Source organism: Pocillopora damicornis, chromosome 14 (genome assembly GCF_964200805.1).
Source record: "Pocillopora damicornis chromosome 14, jaPocDami1.2, whole genome shotgun sequence".
NCBI lineage: Eukaryota > Metazoa > Cnidaria > Anthozoa > Scleractinia > Pocilloporidae > Pocillopora > Pocillopora damicornis.
The window spans coordinates 3,431,225-3,451,866 of NC_142683.1; the positions used below are offsets into that span (position 1 = coordinate 3,431,225).

Sequence of the window (20,642 nt, forward strand, 5' to 3'; positions counted from 1 at the left end):
CACGCTATGGACTGGCTATCAAGTCAAGGCGGGAAAAATAAAATGAAAAATTGCTAAAGAATTCTGTCGATTACTCCCTGCCATTATGTTTGAAGAGTGTGTTACTTCACTGAGGAACTACATTCAAGATCGAACAAATGGAAAATGTATTCCGCCCTGGAACTGGCTGTTTATCAAACTCGCCTCTCTTCTGTCTCGTTATCCTTCGGGAATCACCAAGGCGATTATTTTGGCAGAGATTCAACAGTCATGGAACCAACATAGTCAATTTCAGGGACTTCTAGAGGAACAGAGAGCGCGAAAGGTATCTGTTGATTCTGTTTTTGAAAGCAGGCGCATAGGATATGAATCAATCCTTGAAGCAGCCGTGGAAAATATTGAAACAGTTCCAGATACTCACACAAAGATTGCCATTTTGCGAGATTCGACAAGAGGCAGAAATACTCTGGGAATGTACCTACATCAAAAGCTTTACCAGTTGAACGAATCTAGCGTTAAAAAACTCACCTTGCGTTTCACCAGCTGTCGCTTAATACAAGGAAAAGGTTTGAGTTTTTCTTCGGCCAGTCACAAAGTTCATCTTCTGCCATCGGAAAATGTAGTGATTTTATGCCAGCAGGACGAACTATTGCAGTTTGGAAAGTTTGGCTCGCTTGAAAATATTAATGTGAGTCCTTCTCCCCATTACGGTCACAGTGTTAAGGTTGAAGTCGCCGATTTAGGCTTTGAGGAAGCGGTCCACTTTCCTAATGGCCAGACGAGTAACAAGAGATGCGTGAAAGTAGTTGATTCTGACGACGTTCATGTGAATTTATACCTCTGGGATGAACAACTCCCTTTAGCAAACCTGTTCAAAGAAGGCGACATACTGGCTATTCAGCAACCGTACGTGGTCCCAAACCAGGATGAATTGTTTTTCTTGGAATATGGTCCAGCTACAGTCATATTTTGCATGTCACATGCCCCAGAACATGAAACAATTCCAAGCCAAAATTCCAGTACCCAGGGGACCCCTGTGAGTGTTATCAGAGACAGTCAAGGGATGTTGGACTATTCGACCTTTCCTGAACGCATCTTTTTGAGGGACATCAAATCAAACATGACAAGGGTGACGGTATTCTGTACCATAACCAATGTGAGTGCCATGGAGGTTTTCACACAACAGCAAGTAGCAGGACACAAGTTCATCTTAACTGTCACAGATGCTACCAACAGTCACACTGTTACAATTTATGATCACAACAGAATTTATTATGATTCACTTTTTGCTGGCCAAAATGTTTTGTTGGAAAATGTTTGTGCTCCAGGTAGGTATAAATTTAAGGTTGGATACCAACAGAGGGATTTCTTGTCAGACCACTGGTCTTGTAATTTGTGACTAGACAATCAAACAATGGTTGTTTGTATGCTATGTTGGTAAGAAATGTATTTTTAGATGACATGTCAACAAAACTCAGAATTATGATAAAATTTCTTTCTTTAGATTATGTATGATACCAAGCCTAAACTAATACAGTAATAAATTATTGTGTTGAAAAATATTTATGTAGACCATGGTTCTATCAGTTTCTTGCAACAAGAGTTTTTGATGAAAATTTTTTGAGATATTTAACCCTTTGACTCCCATGAGTGATCCAGACAGAATTTCTCCTTACAATATCAATACATTATCAACCAGGTAAGTGATGAGAATAAAGAAAAATATCAATTTGGAGATAATTAGTTGATCCAAATCTAAATTCTCTGAACTAACATTATAAGAATTGTGTGGTTGACAGTAAGGAGAATTACAATTTTGATCTGGGAGTTAAAGGGGTAAGAGTTTTTTCAGATTTTTGTAAGATCATTTCCAGTTCACTATAAAGCCTAATCCAGTGTTACTGGTAAAGTTTGCCTCATGTAACTCTTTTACCCTTAGCCCTTTAACTCCCATGAGTAAGCCTTTATACAGGCCCAAGTGGCCCATGGGGCCGGTGCTTAACTCCAGTTTTCTTAGCATGAAGCAGCTAGGAGTATTGCTACTCCCCACTGGATGGGATGCTAGTCCATCGCAGGGTTACCCCTAGTACATTTGCTGGTACCCATTTGTACACCTGGGTGAAGAGGAGCATTGTGAGAGTGAAGTGTCTTGCCTAAGAACACAACACAATGACCCCAGCCAGGGCTCGAACCCAGACCACCCAATCTGGAGTCGAGCACACTAACCATGAGGCCACTGTGCCTCCACAACTCCCATGAGTGACCACAACAAAATTTCTCCTTACAATATCGATACAATGTCAAGCTGACCAGCAAGGATAATAAAGAATAATATCAATTAGGGGATTACTAGTTGATCCAGAACCAAATTCTCTGAACTAACACCACAAGAATTACATGGCAGATAGCAAGGAGAATTACTTTTGAGATCTTAGGAGTTAAAGGGTTAATGATGAAATGACATTTTTAAATTAGCAGTCATCTTTTTTTGCCCTTTAACACCCAAGTGTGTGTAGTAATTTCTCTCTTCTGGTTGGTTTTTTTTCCTTGCACTGTAGTTATGAGAATTTGATCAAGATATTTATGCTAGTCACCTGTCTGCTTTACAATGCACTGAGATTTTTGAGGAAAAGCTACATGTTGATCACTTGTGACAACTGAATAATTTTTTTTCTTTCCAAAACAGGTGCAAGTTCATCCAAAGCCTTAACCTTAGAGACAAGCAATGGTGGAAGGATCTGGAATCTTAGCGCAATGACTGGATGGCTGGCAAGCAAGTGCTTGTCATCTCCAGTGCCTGTCAAAGATGTTGTCAAGTTTGATCACTGTGTGTGTCAAGCTGTCGTCATTCAAGTCCACGGCATCAGTGGCAGACATGCTGTTAGAGTTCACATGTCGTGCTACAGGGAAGTGGAAAGTAACAGTGGGAATTTCTTCTGCAAAAAATGTGAAGTTACTCATTTGAATGAAATGCTCAACAAGCCAAATCAGCTGGTGAGTCTTAACCCTTTGAACTCTAACATCAGTGTGCATCTTCTCTGTACTGTTGTCTATATATTTCCTTTCGTATTGACAAGGAGAATTTGTTCAACAATCAAAGCTTCTCAAGTTGGCAATCATTTCTTTTATTCTTGTAATTTTAAGGTTTGATTCAAGACTGATATTGTAAGGAGAAATTAGATAAGTTAACACAGTTCAAAGCTGATTTTTCTTTCTTTCAGTTCTCTGATGGATTGCTGTTTACACAGTTTTTCTTTAGTTTCCTTGAAAATGGTATTCCTAAAGAGATTACCTAACCATTTCTCAACAAGTTGAGATCACATATAGGGTTACCATAACAATGCTAAATCCTCTTGAAGAAAGTTAAATTAAACATTGTTATTTTGATCAAGATTGGCTCAATTGCTTCAATCACTCTACATTTTCCATTCACTTCAACTTTTTTTTAAGATTTTCACTGAATGAATGTCAGCTACAGTTTAAAAACTTATTTAAGATTGATGCTGGGGAAAGTTTGATCATATCTAACCTTTGTGAAATAATTGTTTTTAAAAAATTGTGATTTCAGAAATCCCCATCCATGTACTGGAAGTGGCAGTATACTTTGAGTCTTGAGTTACATGACTCAGAGAAGAGCATAGAGGCATCTCTGACAGATCATGCTGCAGAACAGCTTCTACAAATAACAGGGTCACAGTTTGTTGAACATGTTGGAAATGCTCAAGAGCAAGTGTTGGAATCAGTCTTAGGGCAAGAGTGTTTATTTGGTATTTCAAGCCTTAGAGGACATCATCAGATTGATGCAATTTGTCTTATGAATTGAGACCAATCAATCATGACAGTATTTTTTTTTTTTTAACACCTTTCTATTCAGACTTCAACTCTGAAAATGGACAAAATTAGTAACTATTTCTTACCTAACTTCTAACTTCTTAACCCTTTAACTCCCAAGATCAAATTGTTAATTCTCCCCTCAAGCTGTTACACATTTCCTTGTAAATTAGTAATGAGAATTTGGTGTTAGATCAAGATTACAACTTCTAACTGATGAGTTTAAACATTCTCATCACCTATTTGGTGGATAATGTAAAGATATTTTAGGGAGAAGTTTTTTGTTGATCACTTGTGGGAGTTAAAAGGTTATGGATGCATCAATTATCAAAATCTTGTCAGTCCATTATGGTACTTTTGATGCTCATTTGATTAAAACCCATCCCTGAATAAATCCATTTTTTAAATCAGCTTCCCTGTAATTTTTCCATCAACTTTTTAAGAAGTTCAGGAAATGCCATTGACATAAAGTGCCCTTTATCAGAGTATTGTTGGAACTCAGCACCAGTTCCTTCCGCCACTTGTTTCTGTTCACTAAATGGAATAAAAGGGTCATCTGTCGAGCCAAACTGAATGATCCACTGTGTGTTGTGCTTAATCTGTTCCCACTCCCAGGGCCTACTGTAATAACCTGTGAAAACAATTCTTTCAGCTAATACTTTCAAAACAAATGCAAGCTATGTAGTGATCAAAATGTGATAATGAGGATGAGGAGAACTATGAAAAAAAGTTATGATAATTTTCCTTTACCACTTGCTTTTTCATTGGGATCTCCCAAATCCGTCACACAGGCTGAAACCAGAACCAAACCAAGCACACAATGATTCTCTGCATATCTGAGTAAAAGGAACAAAATACAGAATTGTAGAGTGCAAAGTGGAGAAACAAAAAACAGTCTTGACTTTAAATAGTTAAGAATATACGAAAGTCATATATTTGAACTGCGGATAAAGACATGAATGAAAGTGATCCTCGCAGTAATGTGCACTACTTAGGCAGTAGTGAAAATAAGGCCTGAAAAAAATTCAGGCCTGTACGGGATTTGAACCCATGACCTCTGCGATACCGGTGCAGCGCTCTACCAACTGAGCTAACAAGCCAACTGGGAGCTGGTCATGAGGTTGGTTCTAAATAAACCCGTGAAGTGATGAATAAATAGTTAAGAATATACGAAAGTCATATATTTGAACTGCGGATAAAGACATGAATGAAAGTGATCCTCGCAGTAATGTGCACTACTTATTTAGAACCAACCTCATGACCAGCTCCCAGTTGGCTTGTTAGCTCAGTTGGTAGAGCGCTGCACCGGTATCGCAGAGGTCATGGGTTCAAATCCCGTACAGGCCTGAATTTTTTTCAGGCCTTATTTTCACTACTGCCTAAGTAGTGCACATTACTGCGAGGATCACTTTCATTCAAGTCTTGACTTTGTTTTACGAAACCTCTTGAAGACCCACACCTAATAAGAATTTGCAATTTTCAGGTCTCATGTTTTCATGGGTGTTTTGATCAAAGTACCTTTTACACTTGCAGGTACACTCTGTTGTAGCCATCTATCTTTAATTTACTTCTTTTAGCCTGTTTCCATGTTCAGCACACAAATAGCAACATGATGGAGAGTGGATTGAGTTTGGAACAATTTGCAGAGAGCTTTTTTGACTCATAGTTGTTGAACACAATGCTTTCATCCAGGGCCCAGTTGTATAAAGGGCAGATGATGCTATCCAACGGATAGAGATTTATCCAGTGGATAGCATTATGCGATCTTCAAACAACCAGAGCCAGGTCAATTGGTGATTGTGTACAACTTTCAATTACAGACATGTCTACCATTTTCTGTTGTCTCGATTTGATCTACCTCCACTGTAGAAACTGAAGAAAGAAAACCTAAATTAACAACACAAGGGTAAAAATGAAGATACAAACTTCATACTAACATATTCTGTGCAATGAAGAGTGGGAAAAGTAAAAAAACTGTAACATATGAACAAAGCAATCGCTGTCCCCAACATGAAAATACTCTTAAGACAAAAACCATGTGCTACCAAGCCACATGACCTAATCAACATCAGTTTGTTCATTCGGCCACTAGTCCGCCCCAACAGACCAAATTAGGGAAAATAGAGAAGAATTCCTCGTTCTTACTACCATCTCTTTCCCCATTCTCCTTTGAAAACTGAACTCACATTCCTTTTGACCACTGTACAATCCTTTGAATTTCACAATTTGATTAAATTTCCAACTCTCCCATATAGCTGGTATAAATCTCCCTCAACTTATTTAGGAGAATTTGATATTATTAAGATAACTCCTTCCAAATGTTATGCAATTTTTTCTTTTCATCTTTTTTAAACTGTTGTAAGTTTAAAATCACATGTCAACCAATAGGTACTTTAACAAGGACAGGGCAAGTTGTTGATCATGAAAATGTGGTATGCTTCTAACCTTGACTTGTGGACATGTTACAAAGAGATAAACTTTTCATCAATAATATTTTTCACTAAAATCACCTCATGGCAGCTTGGGCCCCAGAGCTATGCCCAACAATCACAGTGTTGCTGTTACAATTAAGCTGTTTCTCCATGAATGGAATCCATATTCCTTCACGTGCCACCACTATAAATGATGAGAAGCACCAATTTATTTAACATCATTGTCATGAAGACAAGTAGCCTGTCACAATTTTCCAAGAAATACGGTATTTGCTGTTGTGTTCTTTGGAATTCATACTTTATTAAGTTTTGCTTCTGATTGGTTGAAAAACTCTCCCATGCATCAATTTGCTTTGAAAACTCAGAACTCATTGTCATAATTATCAAATAGACTATCAAACAATTTCCTTGAGAACTACTTTGGTAAGCCCCAAATCATATCTATTCAGCATAACTTCCAAATATACTTGAAGTGCACGACAGCTGTAAGCACATAATTATCTCATGACACATTCATTTCATTTTGTACTAGACTAGCTGACCTATTTCTAACAATGCATAACTTGGTAGCTGTTTGTAAAATAAACTCCTTAGAGGGGTTGATTCAGACTGAACATTTTAGCAAGCCTGATTTATGCTTCAATTATACTGCAACAAATTATAAAAGACCATGCTCCTTCTTCCCCCCCCCCTCCCCTGCAAAAGTTTGATGGGGGGGGGGGGGGGGCTACAGTTCCCCCATTTTAAGACAGGTCTGATTTCTTTAAGCCGTACTTCCGGATTTCAAAATTGTTCTAATAAAACGGTTTCTTGCATACCTGGATCAGGCATATTCTTCAGAACACACTCTACATCTTTCTAAAAAGAATAGTAATGTTTCAAATAAAAATTACATATTAACTGATCTATTCCTGTCATCAGAGAGAACTAGTAAGGCGTTCTGAGAGGGTATCTTGCTTCACCTCTGTAAGCTTGTTTTGGAGCCAGCCATACCAGTTACTTTGTTCAACATCTCCGTCACCGTTTCCTGGTACGATGACAACTCTTTTTTGGCTCATTTTGAGAAAGAACAATGATAAAATGTGTCCATACAAAGCGATTCACAACACTTCCCCTATCGCCATCTTTCCGAGTAGGACTGTTTCCGACTGCAAAGTTATCGTACCCAGGGCCCGTGCGATAATGAGTTTGAAGATGATTTCGACAGCTTGAATCGTACTTAGTAACTGAGATCAATAGCCGCAGGATTTTGTCGTCATACTACTCGGAAAGTTTCCCAACGCTATTAGCCAGTCAGAAATTTATTCTCCCCAGCTCGAGGGCACTCACATCATTGTTGCAGCGGAAAGAAAAATTTATTAAGGACGAAATTTTGGGCAAATAATAGGGACTTTCTTTATAAAGAAAGCTGACGATCGGTATGTAAAACGCGAAAAAAAACGGAACAAGGAGAGAATTTTTAATTCAGGCATCTTGACCGAAAAAGCCTAATCAATCACACACACAGAAGTGCGTTGCTGAAAATCGCTTGAGATCACTTTGCCGGGATTGAACGAGAGTTAGTCATGCACCCCTAAGAGATGTTTACACTCTATCGCTGTTGTAATACTATTTTATTCTAAAAATAACGTGTTTATATTGAAGATATCAAAACATTGATGATCATCTCTCCCACCTCGTATTGTCAAGCTAAATTAACCAAGTATTTAAAAAAATAATAAATATTCACTCTTCTTCAATTCACCATCAGTCTCGGAAAAACTTTTCTCCTAAACCAGCTGATCTCGGTAAAGAATGTTCCGAAGACATCTCTGCTGGCTGAATACCAACTGGCTCAATCTACGCAGTTCAATTACTCTCAAAATTGATCGAGCCCAAGAACTATTGCAGAGCCTTAATAATTCATTGTTTACAATTTATCCATAAAGTTGCAATGTTCGGTTTCAGTTAACGGATGTTTTACATCCAAAGCACAACAAGTCATTTCCAAGGTCAGACAAGAGATACAAATACACGAGGCAAATTTTTTTTTAAATGAGCTGGCCTACAAAGGACAAAATATACAAGCGGAATAGGAACTAAATCATATCTTTTTGCCATGATTCGAGTCAGCTCTACAAAAGTCATTTACATTTATAGACAAGTAACTCATATTGCGCTTTAAAATCATTTTTCGGAAAAACAACAAGTTGAAGAAATTTTTTCTCAAATTCCTCACCTGTCAGTATCAGGGCGCTAAAATTAATTGGGAATCATGAGTCGTTCAGTCCAAAATGAAACACGAGAATTTTGAAACAGTTTTAAACGATCTCTAAAACAGCTACGTCAGAATGAAGTCAATAAAATTTAGAAATTAACTGATATTGCTGGAAAAGTCAGGCCAGTCACGGAATTTTCTTTTAAAAGAAACCGATGTGGCTTATCAATTGCGACCTTCGATAAGTGGCCCAGACAACCCCCACAAACTTAGCATTTATATTTTTTGCCTTTAGGCTTCCTTCTCTTTCCTTTCACAGTCGTTAGTAAATCAAGGAAATGTGGTTGTACATTCTCGTTAAAAAACTTCTCCTCTTTCTCTCTCGTATCGAACGTCTTTGCTTTAGCGTTCACCTCGCCTTCTAAATTCAGCTGTGCGTCCTCCAACTTTTGAATGGCGTCCTGAAATTCTCGATAACTTTTACTCTTGGCTGCTTCGGAGTTTCTTCTACCTTCGTTGCTGCGATTATGTTTTCTGGCCTTGTCCATTTTCAGATCGATAGCTTTACCGTTGTTGATAACAATTACACCATCTTCGATTTTAATTTTTGACAGAGACTTAGATAGTTCTTGCGTATTCTCTCGTGAATCGCTAGATTTTTCCGCAAGGCTGGGTTTCTTTGCAACTGCACGTTCTATGGAAGAAAGGCTGGCCGTGCGTTCGAGAGATCGGCTTGGGTTTCCCGTCGAACTGGCCGTTGTTTTAAACCTGGAAGTCGGCGAGGGTTGTGAACGTCGCCTCACAAGAGGAACCGACTGCGCTTGTACCATAATAGCTGATAAATTTGGAACTTCGGTGCGAAGAAAGTCGTTGACAGGAGTGCTCGGGCAGCTGTACATTCTTTTCCGAAATTTCCCGCGTACGGGAGTTTTTGTCAAGGTTGACTGCACGTGGTCAAAGCTTTCTTCACTTCCTGGACTTCTGGGAGGTGAATATACAAACTTTGTTCCCCATCTTGCTGGACTGGAGGAAGTAAGACAAGGGAAGCTCTTACATTTTTCCTGGGAGTTCAACCTTTCAGCACTTGGACGCAGTTCTTTCAAATCGCACTCACTGACAATCCCAAGGGGGAAAAAACTTCGTTGCCGCCCATAGGTTGGATATTCTGTGTTTGGCTTCGAAGAAACTTGTTCTTCTGGGCTACATGTTTGCGAAGACGACGTAGGAAATTTTTCCGGGCCATAATGAGTTGAGTAATATTTCCAGCGGCTTTTAGCTTGACTTGGATGAGCTGCCATTTGATAACAAAACTATCCCGAATGAATTTGAAGCAATTCACTTCCGCCAAAACGACAACGAAGATGGAAAAGCCGGCAACTTACATTCACAGACTTTCCCAGTCCAATACAAAGCTCAGCTCGAGATGTTATGATTTAAAACGATTTGTTATAATAACCGCCCATGGATGGCCACTTATATCTCGAAAAGCAGGTCATCAAGGCGAACAGGCGCCATATCACCTATCATTGGTTTATCACGCTAAACTGCGCCAATTTACAGAGGAACTCAAAACCCTGATAGGCAAGTGGGTTAGCTGTGAACACAAACTTGCACAATGATTCATGCTAAGAGGAAGACTCATTTTAATGTGCTAACTACGACAGGTGGATTTTATTTATTTATTGCTTTATTCCATTCTATGTTTAGAACTTTCCTCCCTTTGTTTTTTGTATCCAGTGTTATGCAAGATTTCTTATTACATAACTCTAACACAAACTTAAACTACACTTTCATGACAAAAAAACTGACAAAATAAAATTTCAAAACTTCAAGAGTTGTTAGCATGCAGCGAAGAAAATTAATTTCCTTTCTTCACACTTTCATACGTAAAATTATTATTTTTATTTTTCTTCACCTTTTTTAACGCTTACACTTCCTAATAAGACGAAACCAGGTTTGTTTCCAATATTTTCCATCTCGTTACCGCAAGAAATATTCCTCGACCTTACACCAATTTAATACCTAACGTGAATAGACACCGAGAGTACATTACTAATTTGGATAGTTTATTTATTTGCGGCGCAATCGCGTCAAAGGCACTGTTTAATATTTGATATGAAAATGTAAACCTTGGAGCCTCCTGCCTGAGACACCAAGAGTTATCCAAATAGGCAATTCTAAATTCGAATCAGTGACCTGCATGATTGAGAGTTCAAAAACTGAATTAGTCTTTCCATCTCGATTCAGCTTTCGCATTATATTCCGTTCACGTGAGTCAATAAAAATTGACAGAAACTTATTTGTTCAAACATTTTAATTTGTTTATCACGTATAATGGAAAGAAACTAAATAGTGAACATTTTAGTTGCTACTTTCAGAGCCAAGCGAACGCTTAAAAAAGTGCCGAAATAAACAAGATGCATCAATAGAGAAATCTATTAATGTAAAATATTTATAACGCAGGGATTCAGTCTGAAAACCAACCCACACTGAACAATCAAACTAATTGACATGTCATTTGCAGCCGCAAAATGGTTTTACATAATTGAGAAACTAGGAGCGCGCTGATTGGTCAAAAACATATCTCAAAACATATCGTTTGTTGCACCGGTTAACCAGTAGAATATCGAAGTTTATTTTATCAAAGTAATAGACTGCACATTCTATCGATTAACCGGCGTTAGGTGTTGGGGAAGTCTGTAAATCACTCCCTTAGGCTGTGTGGTCTATTGCTTAATTGGGAAACTGCTGAGAAGTTTCATAATTCTTGTTTTGCTTTTGGCAATTAACAGCAGCTCACGCAATGTTAAAACAAATTGTGAAATTAACCAAAAAAAGTTTTCTTTTGCGGTGTGACCAATACAGCTTCTCTTTTCTTTTAAAAAGTTCCTGTCTGAACTTTTACAGCAGTTCAACGAGACTTCGTTGACAATGCAGGTGACAAAAACGGCTTTTTCGTTTCAAAAGACTTATCTTAAAGGAGTTTATCTGTAGGCGTGTTCTTGGTCCAGTTTCCTGAATATCGCGCGCTAGCTGCTCGCTGTTGCATGTAAGTGGGCACCAGTCCTAACGGAGTCGATAAGCAGGAAACGTAGCTTTTTATTCATTATTTTTTAACTATTCCATCGAACTTGTACGACAGAAAATTTATCTATTCGAAAACGACATTTTTCATTGGTACTTACTAGGTTTAATTGTTAAAAAGTCCATTTTTTAAATTTTAAAAATTCCCTCTGTGTTCGATCTTCACATTAAACACACAATCTAGATGTGGTGTAATCTCGTACCCAGTTCCTACCGTGTGACTGAAACCGAAATCTTACAACTGATTGGCCGTGGTAAGTCTGGGTACGAAAAAAATATGGTGCACTTCTAAAGCTTTGAATGGCTAAGCTAAGCGTTCTTGGCTGGCCCGAAGCAGTACAGGCTGGATTTTGCCGCTCTATTCCAATCCACCAGTCCAAGGCTTTGAGTTTAAGCCCCACGTTCCGTAAATTAAAGGACGTTTATCTCAGAACGTCCCTTATTCCTGCTCCACTAACTTTTGAGCCTTAATTCTTGTCAGAATGATTAAAGCCCTCTTCTTTACATTCTCGTTTTCGTGAGCTGTGAGATTGTCCAGCGCCTTGCTCAATCCAGCTATTTCCAGATCTCGTCGAAAGTACTCTGTAAGAGAAACAAGTTGATTTAGTTGACTTTGCAAACTTAGCTTCTTGGTAAACAAAGTAAAATTCAAACTAAATTCTCAACATTCTTTGGCGTAACTAAAAGGAGCATAAGTGCGCCTAGAAAAGAAATCCAAAAATTTCGGCTAAACGATGCGTTTGAAAACGCACCGAAGGTTGTTGCATTGTAGGGTAATATAACACATCTTGCGAACCTTTAAGTGAAAACGACTCCAAGACAGCCATGGCATTGTAGCATGACTGTGGATTCACTTCTTTCGTTTTAATGAGTTTCATCAGCGTTTGAATAACACCACTGTCTCTGAATTTAGGGTAATAGCTTTCTGTAAAAGAAAAACCAAACAAAACAAAACAAAAACAAAAACAGATAAAAACAAAAATAAGTGAAAAAATGAAGGAGGTGGACTTGGGTAAGATAAGGGCAAGGACTCTTGTTAGCAGGGAAAATAGGATTGCTTGCGATCAGTTCCTTAATAGTACCGCAGCAGGACGAGCGTTTCTCCGCCCGCACGAAGATCTGGGGCGAGTCGAGAAAGGTCTACCGGTATAAGACCATTTGAAGACCTCTCTGGCTAACGTTGCTCAAGACCTCAAACGTATTCGAGGGCCAAGAAACGCTTGTACTGAAGCGCTAATGTCAAGAGTAAAAAACTACGGCTAAAAATACGTTGGCTGTACACTTCTTCACTTTGTAGCTCTTGGAATTTGATAGGAGATTGAAAATAGTTTGCAACAGATGGTTCAAGAATGCGTAATGATAATGCGAGGAAACCTAAGAGTTGACAACACTCGACAAACTATGAAAAGGACAGAAATTCGCACCATCTACAGTTGTTGACATCACCGCCAAAGCAATCAGCGCTTCGTTCTGCATGATGGGATGTTCCGACGTTACCATGGTTACGATAGGAGCCAGTCCTCCGCATTTTATTATTTGTTGTGACACCTCTGTAGTGTTGAAGGGAAAGACAGAATGGTATTAGAAATTATACCGGCAAAATGCAGGACGCATAACTTGTTGAGGGCCACATATGAAAACATGATGTTTATGGTGTGGCGCAACTTTTACTTGAGCGTCGAAAAAGCCCGATTTTCCGTTAAATTAAATTCCAAAACGGTACTCATATTCCCCACGGTATCAACGAGTGCTTTTCATTCAACTAATTTATTCTTGTTTTCCCGTCACCATATCCCCACCAATAGCGTAGCCCCATTTTCTGCATATAAACATGCACACAACCCACATTTCCTCCAATCGCTCTGACGAAGGGCTAACGCTCGAAAACGTCAGCTTTTAAACTCTTTACGGTGGCCAATTTACGTTATCAATTTAGTTGATAATACTAGGTTACCCGCATTAGTGTTGAGAACTTACCCTACTCTTTCAACCAATCAGATCCAGGATCGCGACTCGGCCAATCGCATTTTCACGCGTTTCAGGCAATTCACGTTTATTTACTTGATTCATTTGGATCATGTGATACTTTTAATTCCGCTAATTGGCCGCTCCGATTTCTTTGATTTTACGTCTCACAATCGAATTGGGATTTTGATTACTTGTTCGAAGAACCGACCGGTGTGTGGAAGAACACTGATTCTTGTTTTATCCCTTGGGAATAACTGTGGTCCAAACCCTAACCCTAACTCACCTGCCGTTCTGGCCTGTTTTGCCATCATCGCCAACATTCTGCTAGCTTCTGCTTTGACTCCCTCGTGACCACTGGAGTCACAACATCGGACTAAAGTACTAAGGTGATCTTTACTGCAAATGATCTTATTGGCCGCGTCAGCTGTAACGCAAAAAAAAATGTCACGATCTGTCTCTACTAATACCGTTTTAATGCTAATTGCATTTGCTGTAAAAATTCCTGATGGGAAGTTTTTCTAATAGGCCTTACCTAGATCAATATCAGTACCTGGGCAACTGCCACCTATCCCTCCCCTAACCCAACATTAACCCTGACTTGTTATCAATTGACTGTTGTTGAGTTAGGGGAGGGGTAGGTGGGCAGTTGCCCAGATACTGATATTGATCCCCTTACTTTAATCAAATTTAAATTCAGTTAAGCACACACCCAAAAATAGTAAACATGGATGTAAAATACTGACTCTAGACGAGGTTTTCACATGCTGCAAGGTTACAAGCTGAGACATACGGGGGGTAGGGGGAATTTATGATTTCCAAAAGTGCTCGTTGTACTTGAGCGCAACTACACGGACACTGCTTCACGTGGACAGAACGTGGCTGTACACATGACGTCCACGTTGCATGACATCGGCGTATGTCACGTACCTGATTAATTTACGCATGCTCAGAATAATACCATGCAAATGCGAGAAGACTGACTTAAAAGGAAGGAAAGTGAACATGTGCTTTGTTTTGAGTTCTTACCATGTCCCATCAGGAGCATGCGCAATGTGCCAAGAACTTTGAACTGGACGAAAGGGGACTGGTTCGTGAGAAGAGGCAGAATTACATCCAGGCAGCCACTATCAACGAGTTTAGACTTGTTCACAGCTACAGTAAAAAAGAAACAAAAAATAAAAACAGTTTGAGTGTTGGACCAAGATTATAACGGTTAAAATAGAGTGACACCAATAAATGTGGAAATTTAACTCTGTTAGCTTGCGTATAGGTCATGTCGGTCAAAATGTTTTAATCTCATAACAGCCTACAGGCATGACATTCAGCTAACTGTTTTATAGATAAAATTGATTCCTCAAAAAGCAAAACATTCTCTTTATTCACAAGTAAGATTCTTCAACATTTCTAATTTCGGTTAATTCTCTTAGTTGACACAGAAGTAATCTCCTTTGCAGTCGTTCTTTAGAATGTCACGTATCGGGAACGTTGTTAAAACTGATGAACACGTCAATAATCCTCACGTCTAACAAATGTGCCTTTTGTTGAAAAAAATTAATGTTAAATTTACCTGGCATTGCAAGATTCTTTAGCGCACTAAAAACAGCTTGTAGTTGTCTTCCCATGTTCTTAGAAAAAAAGGAGAGAAAAAAACCAACAAATAAACAAAAAAACAATGACATTACCGATCACTTTACGTTAATAGAGAAAAGTTTTGTAAAGATTCCTTCCTAAATAGGAATAGAGCCCATGCCTCCCACATACCGCTTTGGCAGCTCTGTACTGTGCTTCACAGGGGCATGGATAGGAGAGATTCTGAAGTGTCCTTGCCCAACGTCCCCCCCCCCCCTCCTCCCTTCTCCCATCTTCCCTTTAAGTTAATAACATAAAAACCTTAAAATTCATAGGTTCTGGAGCGTCTTTGCCCCAACACCCCTCCCCTTTAAGTCAAAAACACAAATCTTAAAATTGAGACGTTCTAGCATTTGTATTATTACCTCTCGGTGAGAACTCCGTGCTAGCAAATTCAGTAATTTTTCATGGACTCCTTGTTCCACAAGTTTGATACAATTTTCATCTGTGGGGTGTAATTTTAAAGGTTAAGATCACAATTAAATATCACAATTTGATCCTCAGCCCAGCCCAGCCCAGCCCACACCACCCCACCCCTAACTTCCCCTCTCCCTCCCCTCCCTTTCCTCACTCCACTACAAAAGGTTTATGCAGTGATGGAAAGCTTACTTTTTGCATCCAAACTCTCTTCTCCCCTTCTGCCACAGACTAGATGAATATCCAAATTCTCTTCACTAGCCAACAAAGAAATGTATAATCACAGAAGCAGATCAAGACATTTTTGGAAGGGGTGTTTAAATTTGATTTAGAAATTAAAAACACAGGAATTCACATTTACTCTAGAATCTACATAAACTGAAAAATATTTTAAGATAAGTAAATTTTAACATGCAGTCCTGTCATTGCAAGAGTTTTGGTACCAGAAAAGTAGTGAAAAATACCAACTGACAGTTCTGGTTGGGGTCCTCAAACTCCCCAGACCCTTCCCCCTGGATCTGCCATGAGATCATCAGAGATGAACTCACTGAAAAGGTCAGAGCCAAAGTCATTCAACAAATTCTTTTACAACATGCTACTATTTGAGACCCTGACCTGTTCGTCCAAAGTTGCCGATAGCAAGGCAACCAGAAATTTGCAAATGCTCATCCCCTGAGGAAAGCCAAGACACACAGGTCTTATAGACAGAACCATTGCCATCACTGAAGAGTCCTTTCATACTATCATCTGTAAATAGAAGACATATGTCAATTTGGCTTCAGTTTAAGGAATAAATGAACTATAAAACAACATAGGTGTACCCACTCAAAGGGGAAGTATAGTTTCATTTCTTAACCCTTTAAGAGATGCCAGTGACCAAGAAAGAATTTCTCCTTACACTATCAGTACAATATCAAGCAGACAAGTGATGAGAATAAAGAAAAACATCCATTAGAGGATTATTTGTTGATCCAATTCCAAATTCTCCAAACTAACATCATACAAATTGTACAGGAAACAGGAAGGAGAATTACTAATGAGATCTTGGGAGTTAAAGGGTTGATGAAGCCCTGAACCTCTTGACAACTTTTCCCCCAGGAAATACTTGTTCGCAAAAAGTTCCAATTGCAAAATAAAAACAAAAACAACAATAAATAACTTAACAAGTATAAAAATTAAGTACTGACCTTCAGTAAGCAGCATCACTATCATGTCAGCTGCAGACTGTGTCCTCTGCTTCAAAATCTCATCTCCTGTTGCATCTTTGCAAGTTGACACCACATTAGCCAACTGTTCTGCAAATCCTTCTTGGACCAGCACCTTCTTCACATTGTCTAGAGGAAAATTACTGTTACTTAAGAAATATCTAAATTATTTGCATTTGAAATATCTCTGTTTTGTATAAGAAGGTAAAGGTCATGGGTCATGACACAGGATACCTGTGGCAGACCACCTTACATGTACAAATTTGCTTGAGTGTTGGTATAGTCAGATATGGAAATTAGCCATATTCTAAGTTAAGCTCTATTGGCAAGGGTTACTAATTGGATGAGTGACTGCACATAAAATCCCACATTTCTGACTTTCTTATTCTTTTTTTTCCCTTTTTATTCAATTTCTTTATAGCCTCTTTTGGCTCATCACAAAAAAAGCTAACATGACAGGCCAAAAGAAGGTCAACCTAGGAGGCTAATATGGAGTCAAAATTAAATTTATTATTTTCCAAGTATAACCAGAGTGACTGAAGGTAACAAACAACCCAGCCCACATTGACCCCAACCCCCTCCCCGAAGCGTCTTGTTTAATTTAAAGCTACACTCACCATCTGTGATGAGAGAAGTGAATATTTCAAGCACAGAGTCCACCAATTCATCATCATCAGACTCTTGCATCACCTTTGATAAAGTAGCCACGCCCTCACTCTCTGTAAAGCTCTCTTTTCCTTTCTCTGTTGGTTCATATGTAAACAACACTATACAGTTAAATCCTTATCATCAAAATAAGGCCAAAAGAGAGAGCAAACCAAATATGAGCCAATAAATCACTTTCAGTAGCTTTGCAGTTTAATCCAATTACAACAAAGCAAATAAATGTAAAGAGAGAAAATCCAAATGAATCTGCAAATTAGTCATGTCGTTTTCCTCATTTGCATGAATCATATGCCTTTACACACTTGTTCCATTACCTGAACATATGAGCACAGACACAGCTGATAATGCCATCTGACAGAGAGCTGGGTTACACTGGAGACTCTGTTTTATAAAGCTCAATAAAAATGGCACTGCCCCAAATGAAACTGCTTCTGCTGTTAGTGCTTCTGCAACAGTAAGTTAAGTCAATATCCAACTTCAGTACTGAGATGATATACAAACATCTGTAACTAGGTTAGGTTGTAGTCAAAACAGGAGCTTATCACACTCCCCCCCCCCCACCCTAGATGGGAGGCCAGTCTATCGTAAGGTTATCCCCCTCATTGTATCAGGCTTCCCCAACAATACACCAGTACCAATTAATATTCCTGGGGGGAGTCAGAGGTACTGTGAAAGTAAAGTGTTTTGCCAAGAACAAAGCACAAAGACCTGGCCAGGTCTTTAACCCAGGCCTTGCAACCGAGCATCTCAACCAGAAGTCCTGGGCACTAACCATCACATCTCCCAGTCCATAGACCCTCATAATTGTCTACTTTACAGTTGTGTGCTTGGTCACCAAGCCTTTGAACAGGAGTGAGGCGAAGGTTGACCATGTAATGATGCAAACCTTGCTGCTTTTCAAATGCAAATTACTTTGTTATCATGCCAACTAGACACTGGTCTCTATCACAACAAGGTCAACTTCAGCCTCACTCCAAATCAAAGGCTTGGCAACTAAGTACACTACTATAAAGTGGCTTATTGTGGGAGAATATTTGAGAAATACCATCGTCACTTGCTACATTAAGCATGGATCCACATGCCGCCAACTCAAGTCTGTTGTCACTCTTCTCATCAAAGCTTTTCTCGAGAACTCCTAGCTTCTTTACAATCTTCTCTGCTCCTTTGTTTTCCAGCAAAGTAGCCTTTGCTTGTTCTATAAGAAATACAATAATATCCTCAAGTTAATATTTTCACCTTTTCCCATAACCTCTCTGTTTGTAAAGTGTATTAATAATGTTGGGTGAAATTCTTTCTGGTCACTCTTGGGAGTGAAAGAGTTAATAAAACCTTTCATAAATTCTCATAATATTGTGGAAAGTTGGGGACAAAACTTGTAGCCACAAAAGAATTCACATATAAATAGGGAACAGTTTTATGTCTCCTGGACTCCAAGAGAGGAGCATTACTTTCTGCTAAGGTGCCACTACCCATCATGACGTAATAAGACATAATGACATCATTACTTTGTTGAAGTTAATTATAATCAACTATGAGATTTCTTGATTTCCACTCAATTATCAGAACTTACATACAGAGAAGCAATTGGGAGTTAGAAAAAGAGGATTTTCGCTCAACAACTCAACCTTATTCCAAAGCTCCACTAAATAAATGGGAATTTTTTATTCTTCAAAGAAACAAAACTATAAAATGATAATTAAAAGCAAGTTAGAGTGAATTGTGTGCTTCTTGCAATTACAATCCCAAAGTAAGCAATCATTTATCAGCAGTTATTGGTTATTACTAAATTTATTATATGGTATGGGGTCATATTTCTGCCAAACTTCACCTACCATTTTCAGCACTGATATTTCCAAGAGCTCTTAAAGCTTGTAGTAAAATATTTGGATCATCACTTTCAAGATTTGATAAAATGCTAGTTATCAATCCTGCATTTACACAAGGAACTCTTGTTTCTTCTAAAAATAAAAATTGAAACACAACATTTTATCAGGTTCACTCCAGCCAATATTCTCATTTACATGGGCATTTAGTTGTAATCAAAAACCTCAAGTCAGAAATTGACTGACCATCATTTCTGCTATGAAAGCCATGAACCCTTTTCACTACCAAGATCAAAAAACCGTTTCTCCTTAGTAACACCTAACATTCCTTTGCCCACCTCTTCTGAGAGTTAAGTGTTTTATCAAATCCACACACCCTGTTTCAATGATTATTTTCTTCCTCTCATTACCCAGGTGGTCCAAGAACTTAATTATCCGAGAACCTATCCAAGAACACAAAGCAATGACCCAATGGTAAAACTGTGACAGCACATAAACCCGCTTCTCTTCCTCTTTATTTGGACATGGCTCATTCCCTGATCTCTCTCCTAACCCTTTAACTACCAGTTATGATTAACATGTAACTTCTCTTTATAATATTCATACACTATCTAGCAAACAAGAAATGAGAGTAGTCAAACTTATCAGGCAGAAGTTGTTATTTAAGCTAACACCACATTCTTGTAACTAATTTACAAGGAAGTTTGTAGCAGCAACTTGACTTATTTCTCTCTGGATTACCTGATTTTGCAATCTCAGCAATAAGCATTAACACCTTTGCTTTGCCTTCAGGTTCATCAACTTCCAGCAATGCGACGACATTGTCAAGGATACGTTTAATTGCTGCCTCATCAAACCTCTCTACAGATAAAATAATTATAACAGAATCACTTTGCAAACAGAACATCAACCCCACCCTACCCCCACCCTACCCCCACCCCACAAAGTGGATGTATAGGCGTTGACATTTCAAAACATTCCTAAATAAAAACACACTGACGTTCTCTACTAAAAATTACGCGCTCCGATCGTACGGTTGATAGAACTTTCCATCTCAGCAAAACGGGAAAATTATCTTACCGTTCTTTTTTTGTAGTGCGCTGAATATGGAATCGACAACTCCCAAATCGAGTTTTTTCGTTTCTCCAACATCAAGTTTGAGCTTCTCGAACAGCTCACATATGTGATTCATTCTAGCGTTTTCTTTATCCCCGTAAAACTTCTACATGGCAAGGCTTGAAAAAAAAGGCATTCGAAATGAAAATCCACGAAACAAATAATGAAATATCACACAGATGTACTAGCAAGTACACGGGAAACAGCTTCGACGAAAACGTTCGCTTAACAAGAAGAGTGTGGACATCACAGTTAGAATTACACCACACAAGTTTCCCTCCTAGTCTTGGAGCCC

General features: G+C 38.7%; 4 protein-coding genes across 5 annotated transcripts; 1 reads left to right on the top strand and 3 right to left on the bottom strand.

Moving 5' to 3' along the window:
• Positions 1-24: 24 nt before the first annotated feature.
• On the top strand, positions 25-4,387 carry LOC113681828 (uncharacterized). Its single transcript, XM_027198949.2, has 3 exons — positions 25-1,307; positions 2,666-2,973; positions 3,548-4,387. Exons 1-3 carry the CDS (start codon positions 86-88, stop codon positions 3,800-3,802), a joined length of 1,785 nt encoding a protein of 594 aa, XP_027054750.2. The 5' UTR covers positions 25-85; the 3' UTR covers positions 3,803-4,387.
• Positions 3,099-7,418, bottom strand: LOC113681829 (serine hydrolase RBBP9). The gene is made up of 5 exons (XM_089193332.1): positions 7,205-7,418; positions 7,061-7,100; positions 6,321-6,426; positions 4,561-4,646; positions 3,099-4,441 (listed from the first exon to the last, which is right to left on the bottom strand). The coding sequence occupies exons 1-5, from the start codon at positions 7,298-7,300 to the stop codon at positions 4,218-4,220; spliced, it is 552 nt and encodes a 183-aa protein (XP_089049458.1). The 5' UTR covers positions 7,301-7,418; the 3' UTR covers positions 3,099-4,217.
• Positions 7,419-7,840: 422 nt separating this feature from the next.
• Positions 7,841-10,032, bottom strand: LOC149034028 (uncharacterized). The gene has a single exon (XM_089193334.1). The coding sequence runs from the start codon at positions 9,735-9,737 to the stop codon at positions 8,709-8,711; it is 1,029 nt and encodes a 342-aa protein (XP_089049460.1). The 5' UTR covers positions 9,738-10,032; the 3' UTR covers positions 7,841-8,708.
• A 1,488-nt stretch (positions 10,033-11,520) lies between these two features.
• LOC113681827 (rap1 GTPase-GDP dissociation stimulator 1) lies at positions 11,521-20,625 on the bottom strand. Of its 2 annotated transcripts, none has more exons than XM_027198948.2 (15): positions 20,312-20,625; positions 19,973-20,092; positions 19,241-19,366; positions 18,454-18,603; positions 17,723-17,854; positions 17,360-17,485; positions 16,725-16,871; positions 16,153-16,284; positions 15,486-15,565; positions 15,059-15,116; positions 14,518-14,643; positions 13,775-13,915; positions 12,948-13,073; positions 12,320-12,448; positions 11,521-12,105 (listed from the first exon to the last, which is right to left on the bottom strand). In XM_027198948.2, exons 1-15 carry the CDS (start codon positions 20,421-20,423, stop codon positions 11,963-11,965), a joined length of 1,848 nt encoding a protein of 615 aa, XP_027054749.2. In that variant the 5' UTR covers positions 20,424-20,625; the 3' UTR covers positions 11,521-11,962. The 2 variants fall into 2 exon arrangements, with proteins under 2 accessions (XP_027054749.2, XP_089049461.1); XM_089193335.1 differs by having other exon boundaries at positions 13,775-13,923; positions 14,520-14,643; positions 20,312-20,617.
• Positions 20,626-20,642: the final 17 nt, after the last annotated feature.